Source organism: Ixodes scapularis, unplaced genomic scaffold (assembly GCF_016920785.2).
Source record: "Ixodes scapularis isolate PalLabHiFi unplaced genomic scaffold, ASM1692078v2 PGA_scaffold4__175_contigs__length_147842914, whole genome shotgun sequence".
In the NCBI taxonomy this organism is placed as follows: Eukaryota; Metazoa; Arthropoda; class Arachnida; order Ixodida; family Ixodidae; genus Ixodes; species Ixodes scapularis.
In genome coordinates this window covers 93,605,796-93,615,373 of record NW_024609879.1, presented here as the reverse complement: position 1 = coordinate 93,615,373, position 9,578 = coordinate 93,605,796, and the positions used below count along the sequence as shown (strand labels likewise).

The 9,578-nt window shown below is 41.1% G+C and overlaps 1 protein-coding gene across 1 annotated transcript; it reads right to left on the bottom strand.

Moving 5' to 3' along the window:
- Positions 1–5,066: 5,066 nt before the first annotated feature.
- Positions 5,067–5,807, bottom strand: LOC121837570 (zinc finger protein 112-like). Its single transcript, XM_042293213.1, is given in 2 exon segments — positions 5,067–5,774; positions 5,776–5,807. Coding segments are annotated over 2 exon segments (597 nt in total). The 3' UTR covers positions 5,067–5,209.
- Positions 5,808–9,578: the final 3,771 nt, after the last annotated feature.

Genomic DNA, 9,578 nt, shown 5'->3' with positions numbered 1-9,578 from the left:
TATTAATTTTTCTAGCACTACGTGACAGTCAGCCAAACGCTCGCTATGTCAGCGTTTGGCTGCCTGTGCACGTTATTAAAGGCAACCAGCTGCTTGTCAAAATATGGCCCGCTACCCTTACCTACCTCCCCCCCCCCCCCCCCCCCCCCCACACACACACACACACACACCGGTGGGAGACTTTAAGCCCAGCGCACATTTCTGCTGGCGTTTATTTGCTCATAATGTTGTATGCTACTGTGCACCTGTGACACATCAGGCACAGCTCCTAATACCTCTCCGTCCTCACATACCCTTCATGTGACTTCACCCTTTCTGTAACGATACCTCACCTCAACGTCATGGCCAGACGAGCAGAGGGGTCAATTGCCTTCCTGTAGCGGGTGTTCTTGCTGATCCTGTCAGCCAACAGCTCTAGCAGAGTGTCGAAGGTCCGCGGCGGCATTCTGATGAAGCTCAGATGAAATATCAATTTGATCATCTATGATAGGCACGTAATTGCATCTAAAGAGCATCACTCACTCTCTGTAGTAATCCAGATCGCGCGCTCGAAGCTCAGGAAGGAGGCGGCTTGCGTGGCCGGCGACTTCGCGAGAGCGCAAACACGGCAAAGCGGCGATGCACCATCGCCGCTTTTTTCTCGTCGGTATCCCTGTCGTCAGCGCAGACAGTGCTACAGACGATAGGATGGCTACAACCTCTTCCTCTTCACTCAATCCGTCAAAGAGATCCATTACATTAAATGTCAACCGGTCAACCTTTCGGTTTATCTTTTAAAGGGAACCAAAAGCGACGGCTGGGGGAAAGCGAAAACTAACGGGCGGGTAGACGACGACAGACGACGGCTCCCGTGGAGCCTGTGCGTGGAACCTCATACAGAACGAGAGCGTCCGAGAAGCGAGCCTGGCGACTCGTCGGTCGCTCAATCAGGTGTGAACACTGGTGGTCGCCAGTCGCTTGTCGCTAGTCGCCCCAGCGACTGTCCCAAGTCGCAAGTGTGAACGGGCCTTTAGAGTTGCAGCTGCGAAATTCGGAAAGCGAGTAGCAATCCCTTAAGCAAAAATCAAACATTTATTTGGAAATCAACTATTATTTTCAGACAACTCGAGGACTCAAGGTCTGTATGAGCTTTGGCAGATCAAATGTCAGCACCAGTTTTATGGACTTTCATTTAGTCCGACACAGACCTGTGCAACTGTCTTTTTTGCAAACACACACTTACAAACACAAATTACTTTTTTTATACATATTAAGACTTTGTAGTTTGACGTTTAAGTAAAATAAATACTTCTAAAAAAAACAGTCGAAACAGTTCTTAATTCAGCAACAAAAGTTTATTAGACATAAAATCAAAACAGCCTCTGAGGATCCGAGGTCTCGAAATGAAGAGATACGGTATCAAAATGTCTCCGGAACCAGAAATATTTCATTAAATTCTTTAAATTTGTTTGAATTTATTTAATAAAAAAACTGTTAAAAACTTGTACCAGTTGTTAGAGAATATCATTCCACGCGTGTGACTCAATATAAAATACATTCTCAGATAAGGCTGCAGCTGCACAAAACTCAAACTGAAGGATTGCTGAAATTTCTTTATCTGCACCTCAGCAAGAAGGAAGGAGTTTGTCATGCAGAATAAATTTAGAGGAACAGAATAATTCACAATAGAAAACACAAACGAGACATGCATTAAAAAAAAAAGAAATCAACCAGATTCCTCACATGCAATCACATGTGCATATACATACATGAAAAAAATATATTTCACGGTACACAAAACAGCACACTAATGGCAATCTGCACAAAAACAACATTTTGTCCAAATCTCAAATGCCAAGTTCTAAACAGATAGACCGATTAGTCTGCTGCACATTGAGGCAACAAAATATTGCCAAACTTCGAAGCTGACATGGGCACAAAGAAACATTCACTTTTCAAACAAGTGATCAAGAGAATTCGATCAATCTGCATTCAGAAAGGATTCAACGCTGACATAGTTCCATGCTATTGGCCCGAACCAGTACCTGCAGAGGTTGACCTCAAGCATTCCTTTGCTATAGCAAAGCAAACGAATGCTATTTTTAGCTTTCTTTTGCTATATAGTGACTTGCCCATCTGAAGTTACCTTAGGCCAAGCATAAAACTTCATCCCTATTCATTCCACTAAATCTTTTGTTAAAATTCAAGGGACATGAAAATCATTCTCTGATTTTCCTGTTTTGTACCATGCCTTGTCAGTAAACATTTCAGAACAGGCAGTAGGATTTTCCCAAACATTCGGCTAGCTGTCCAGTCGTTTGCAAGCACCAGATACGCCAGCACGACTATTCTGACAAGGTGCATTCTTTTTCTTTCGAAATGACTAGTGTAGCAGAGAAAAGATGAGCCATTGTAAAACATAAAATAAATAGTATTCCACTAAGATGCTAGTATGAAAAATCTGATAGCACAAAATGTGATGTTTCCTAAACTTCTTAAGGTCACAATGGTTGTAAAAAATATTCCATAAACCGCGACTCACCATGAAACCAACACCACCGACTTTACATAACAAATATAACAATTTAATGAGACGTTTCGTCTCCCATGCATGAGACGTTATCAGTGATGCCAAGCTGGCAGGAATGCCAACTTGGCATAGCTGATACCTCTCCTGTATTGCAGAAAAAATGACTCAAATTCAAGTATTATAGCCGTAACGTAAAGTCGGTGCAGTTTGTTTCATTACTATGAGGCAAAATGACCATGCCGATAACTATATTCAGGCTTGGGATGTAATCCGTCACAGGTAACAGGTTACTTATAATCTGTTACTTTTTAAAGTAATTTCTAACTGTCAAGTTATTTTCTTAGCAGCAATTTGCAATGTAATTTCATTACAATTATTGCTAACGGGTTACTTAAGGGGGGACACTGCCCAGAAAAAATAAATTCTGCAAAAAACGTTGATTTTTAAAAATTACATATTTACATCCCCCAACATCTAAAAAGTATTTTCAGAAATTTTCACTAGTTTACACTGCATAGCTAATTTTTTATAAATTATTTTCTGTCCACCAAAGCTAAAAAAAAGGTAGGGTTTGGAGCACTTTGAACACATTCTTCTCCATTCCACTTTTTGGTATAAATTCCATTTTAGTCAACCTATCGTTTGATAATGGCAATACAGACAAGGCTTGTTCTTCGCTTTTCCTGACTGAAATTTAATGAGGAATGCGGCTATGGAATGTTTTTGTCACTTTACAGTGCCTTCTATAAAAAAAATGTTGACATTTTGTCGAAGACAAAGAAGACCAAAAAGTTGACCAATTTTGCAAAAGAGAAAATTGATAGAAATAAATGAACTTTTACAAAAAGCTTTCCATAGCCCCACCTCCTAGGCATTCTGCTACATATCTAGCGAATAAAAATCTTGACTATTGTTATAGTTTTCCGACGATAGATTAACTAAACAATGTAGGCGTGTTGCTGATAAAAGCTGCCCTAATTTCCTTCCCGCTTAACCGAGACATGAAAATTTGTTATGCACCCTTTAGCATGACCACCAGCCTACCCTGTAAATTTCATTAATGTTAAGCCAAGGGTTCAAAAGTTGACCCTCCTAGGATGTGCCCCCTTAAATTACTCATTACTTTTAATGAACACAACACATAAGGTAAAGCAATATGAGTAGGCGATTTAACAGCGTATAGCTAGCAAGTTCAGCAAAATAAAAAAAAACATTGTGAAGAGAGTAGCCTAAAATAAAACACTTTTTTTAAAAACTGGTCACTAGAACCACAATAAAAATGTGCAAGGCCTATACAGATATGCAAAAAACAAAGATAAAGAAGACAATGCTGAGTAGGTTCTGCCTCTTTCTATCACATTTTTTTATCTTTTCCTGAATATGAGAAATGGAAAGTAGTATTGCAGAACATTTTTGAAAACATCAACATTGTTTTTATTGGTTTCTTGACAAGTGTCCGGTAAAAGTAATGTGAACGTAATTTCTAACATAACGAGTAAAGTGATCCGTTACTTTTCAGCAAAAGAAATTTGTAATGGTTATCACTTACATTTGAGCCTCAGTAATTTGTAATTGTAATCCATTATATTTTTCAAGTAATGATCACACTCACTGATAGTACTCTCAAGCACTCCTTTTCGCAGTGATCCAGCCCTTTTAGTAATTTGAACCAGAGCTTGTGAACTTGAATAGTTTTAGGGCTATATAGAAGCAGCAACAAAACGAGCAACTCAACATAAAAATTAATCCTTTAGAGTCTAGTGCAAGGATGCACTGCGCGAAAGTCAGATATGCAGGAATGCAGTCTACCTATAGGTGGTGCTTCTTTACAGTGCACAAGCACTTAGCGACCTCAACTTGGTTGTACAAAACGCCCAAACTGACCGCGAAAATGAGAAATGCTCCAGATTTTCCAAGGATATTGTGTGTTTGAGGCGAGTAGCAAACCGAACAGTATGCTATTTAAACTGACAGTAAAATGCTTAAACATTCACACCTCTATTGTAATAAACAGCAGTGTAGCGGAGCAAAAATAAATTTGATGCGAATGGTCCAGCGGTGACATCACCAAGCATACTCCCACTGTCAGCTGGCAAAGATTGATCAAGTCCCAAAAAAAGGTTGAAATCAAAGCTTACATTGGTATTGCTCATTGTTTGTAGAATGCTCATCAACAGCAGCGAGGCAGTAAGGCAATGCCTAGTAGAGGAAAGTAGTTTATTTGTGATTCACTGAATCCACAAAGAACGAGGGACAGTAACTGACACATTTCTTTTTACAACTTCAGGCAATTCAACTTGGAGCAAAGTGGAAGAACTAGGTTAACAATGCATGAATATCCAAAGAACTTCGGAGGAGTCGCTCTTCAAAATGTCGTCACAAAAATCTAGACAAATAATTCAAAGTGCCTTACTAAGTCGCAATGCTCCTCATCCATTCAAAATGAACAATTAAAAGTGGCTCTATACGTCATAAAACAAAAACAATCACAAAGTTAAAAGCTGCCAAACCGTATGAAACAATAAATGCTACATAACAGTATTGCACCTATTGCCTAATTGCAAATGATAATGTTTAGAGATGATAAATGTGCAACGATTTCTCTACTTCCTTTAAACAGACCAGAGACAGGCAGTGAAGCGAACGGTGAAACATGAAAGAATTCTTCCATACCTCCAGATATTGCATGACGCAGATCCCTCACTTGTGCACTCTTTTCCGATGGCTGTTTAAATAGCAACGCTGTGTATACGTATTCCCACAGGCATCACACTTGTAAGGCCGCTCCCCACCCTGACATCTCTCGTGAAACAACAAGCTGGATTTGTGTGAAAATTCTTTCCCACAGGTGCCACACTTGTATGGTTTCTCGCCCGTATGGACTCTTTCGTGAACCATCAGGACATAACTTCTGGAGAACGCCTTCTGGCAAACCTCACAACGAAATGGTTTCTCCCCCGTGTGGGTCCTCATATGATCTTGTAAGTGATGAGCTAAAGCAAACGCTCTCTCACACACAGAGCAGTGGAAAGGCTTCTCGCCTGTGTGCATCCTTTCATGCTCGATGACATGACTTATTTTACGACTGCCGTAAGGGCAGAACTTGCAGGTGTACATGCCCTCATATCGTGGCCGCTTCCTGGGTTGCAACTTAACCAGTTCGCTTCTTGGGGAAGAGGAGTCGCTCTCGCTGTCCCCATCGTCCCGGAAGGCTGCTTCGGCCAGCACTGTTGAGGAGATCAGAGAAATGAGGCAAGGAAAGTCAGACAACGAAAATCCAATGTCAAGGTGTAAACATAAGATAAGCTTGACAAGTCTGCACTGCCTTCAGGGGAAAGTAGCGCATACAAAACAAGCGGTTCGACTCGTGTTCATATAAGAAAGAGAACTCGGCAAAGAACAATTAAAGCATTGCGAAAGCCTGTTATTAAGGTCATGTGATATCACACTTCAAGTTAATAAAAAATTGATGAGCATTGCCAATTCATGCAGCAAATTTTCATGTGTACTTTATCTTTCATTGAAGCAACTCATCTCACATCCTAATAGGCAAAAGCAAACAATAAGCGAGCCTCTTTTCTGGGCTGTGGAATTGCTATGCCGTATAAAGCAGCAGTATATGCTATGGTACTGTGGAGGTACCATGTAGTTACATCCGTTCATTCTATTAATGTTCTACAAAATGACACTTTAAATGTATGAAAAATCGTACACTACTCGAGTATTGAAGCACTGCTTTCAGTGCAAGAATGCAATTAACAAAACAAATTGCTGACATCTTGTAGCCTCAAGCACCAGACAAGAGCATGCATTGCAAGACAACTGCATCACACTTGTTTTGTTTTGCAAAAATAAAGTGGTGGTGAATGCGGTTAGGTAGGTCGACAGCTTGTCCTCATCTAAATAACTGAGATCCATTTGATGCTATGAGACACTCATTTCTATGATGCTGGACTGGTATAAGAACACTGCACGGAAAATGCATGATCCCAAAATGTGAGTTGGCCAGTGGGAAGAAGTCTCTCTGCAAAGCAACAATGGGCCATTTGCCAGATCTTGCAATGGTTGCCAGCATCGACCTGCGAGGTTGAGAACATAATAAATTGAAAATATACTGTCGCTCGAGTGAGGCAAGCATTTTACCGTTTTTCAACACCCAAAAAACATGGCACACTGACATGAGCACCAAAGGCATATGGTAGCAAAAACAAGTGCTAACAGGGGCGCCCACAAAAAACAGTCACAAGAACAACAAACAGGACCAGTCTTCATACGGCCCGACTCTGTACGTCTCATGGCACAGACGGTAGATATGCTAAAATCTTTTAGAGCGCAGCTCTTCGGCACCCGTTTCCAGGTTGACGGGCGTCGCCTTCAGCATAACCGCGTGTTGCATTATGGGACGCTTCCCATAATGATGTCACACGTGACGTCACGAGGGTAAAATTTTCCCCCAAAATTGAGCAGAAAAAATTTCTCGCTAAATTTAGCACGAAAGTTTCCCCGATAGATATAGCAGAAAAAGTTTCCTGCTAAATTTAGCGGAAAGAATTCCCAACTTAATTTAGCGGAAAAAGCCCCTGCTAAATTGAGCAGAAAAATTTCCCCGCTAAATTTACCGGAAACATTTCCCTGCAATATTTAGCGGAAAAAAATTCATCCACTAAATTTTGTGTGAAACTTTCCCTGGTAAATTCAGCGGAAAAATTTCCCCACTAAATTTTGTGGGAAGATTTTCCCCTATCAATTTAGTGGGAAATTTCCCCCGTAAATGTAGCAGAAAAATTTCGCACTAAATTTAGTGGGAAACATTTTTCCGCTAACTTTAATGAAAACGTTTTTGCTGAATGGGAGATGAGCAGGATGTGAGATGCACAGCAGAGGGTAGGGCATATCCTCCCCTCCTCCTCCTCCTCAAGAGCTGTGCTCTAATTCGGCGTTAGGGAGAATTGTAAACATTTTTAATTTTTTTTTACCATATCTCATACTTGTTTCATGGACACATTAATAGCAGTTTCTTTTCATTTCGCTGAATTTTCAAGGAAAAAGTTCAGTTGAGAATGTATTAAAGTTTGGCATCTATGCGAAAACAATTTATCAATGTAAACAAACCAATAAATAAACACACTTCTTTTCTTAAAGAAAAGCAGAAAATTGATTGTTCACATTTAAGCATTTCAAAAACTCCGAGCTCACGGGGAAACTCGGCTTCTGTAACACCTCCAGGTAAATAATTTTTACATGCATCTAAAAAAAAAAAAGACAATGACAAGGATATTGCAGAAAATAACCTCTGGAATAAAAACATTTTGATGTGTATCTAAAAAAAAAAAAACTTACAATGAGAGGGACTTTGCAGAAAAAAATCTCTGGAGTCAAAAATTTACTCTGCATTCCCAAGTCTTCAAAAACGGCCAAGCAATGTTCTCTTGAGTGTACCACCAATGACGCACACTTATATATATATCTGGTGCTGTACATCCTGTACACCCTCACACAGTACACATGAAGAATGCATGGAACCTTAAGGTGAGCATTGGCAAAAAGGCCCACTGCAACAGATTTGTGTTTACCAATAAAATAATGAAAAAGCTTTAGAGTCCCTTTTGTCTCGCGAACCAATTCACTAGCCATGCTTTTGCCAAGCGCCAACTTTTATATCAAGAGCATGAAGAGCTTTGAAAGGAACACCATAGCCTTGCTTACTTTTCACAAAAAAAAAAAAAAAAAAAAAAAAAAAAAACTTTTACATGATTAATTAAACATCCATCCAAATAATACTGTGCTGATAGATATACAATCCCAAAGCTTATCAAGAGCTAAAAGACATATAGAGAAGCTTGCATTTAAGACAAATGGCAGATCCAGATACTACTATTGTAATGTCCCCAGAGACAGGGACCCTGGAACCGGGGGGGCAACGGTGGCTTGAGCCCTCGCTGTCATTTTCCAGGGGGTGCTGGGCAATATGCTGAGCCCCCGTGCATTTGGCTGAAGGCCTCCCTCTCCCCCATGGCCGAATTAAGGTACGCGCTGAGGGGGCTACAGCCCAGGGCCCCGCGGCGGCCCTTTGCTGGTCCCCGGAAATTTTGAAAAAAAAATAAAAAAATACTACCGTAATATCCCGAGTCATCGCCCACCCCCCTAACGCCTGAAATTCATTAAAAAAGTGGGGTGGGCCATGTCTCGGTAGGTGAGCACAAACACTTGAAAAAAAGCGGAAAAAACCACCTATTTTTTTCTGCGTATCTAGCGCTGATGCACAAGAGATACACCAAACTCAAAACTCAATTTAGTTTCATTGTTTTATAAAAAAAAAAAAAGTGCTCACGAAAGAATATTTCACTATAGCGAAGTCCGTTGCTTGCATACGCGCTAGAAACACCGCCGATCTGCATATAGCGCGAACGTTTGTTCCGTGAAAGAAAGTCACCACTATGTTATCCTAGTTGGTAAAAAAAGAAAAGTCTACAAGAAAATAGAAAAACCGACCAGGCGCAACGAGCGAGCGAGCGGAACAAAGAAGCGGCCAAGAGCTAGCATTGCTGGGAAAGCGGGAAAGCCGGCGGTCGCGTTGGCAAATACTTTGGCGTCGGGCTTGCGCAACTTTCTTGTTTGGTGCGTACATACGTGCGTCCGTGCACGGCGGGCTATCAATGCACGGTTGGGACGCTCTGCAAACGTCTGTGTAGGGCGTTCCAGCAAAGCTTTATTTACGCGTTGGCTTTGCCTAAAATATTGCACAACCGCGGTCGGGACGGGCGGGAAGAAGGAGCGGGTTCGCGGTGACCTTACTTCGGCGGAGACAGACTTTGACCTAACACTCCGCGGTTACATAAACAAACTCTTATTTTGCTATCTCCATCGTTTTCTTTGCGCACGGATACACGACCACTTTGGGGTCACTCACGAAAAATGCGTAAACAAAAAGAAGCGTCTTTCCCTCCATCGTTTTACAGGGTGTCACAAAAGAAAATTTACACGGTCTTTTTTACCGCAAAAATAAACTAGGCATCGCCGAACGCTCTTTCTCCGCCCAAAGGTAGAGAGCTAGAGGTCACAACCAGAT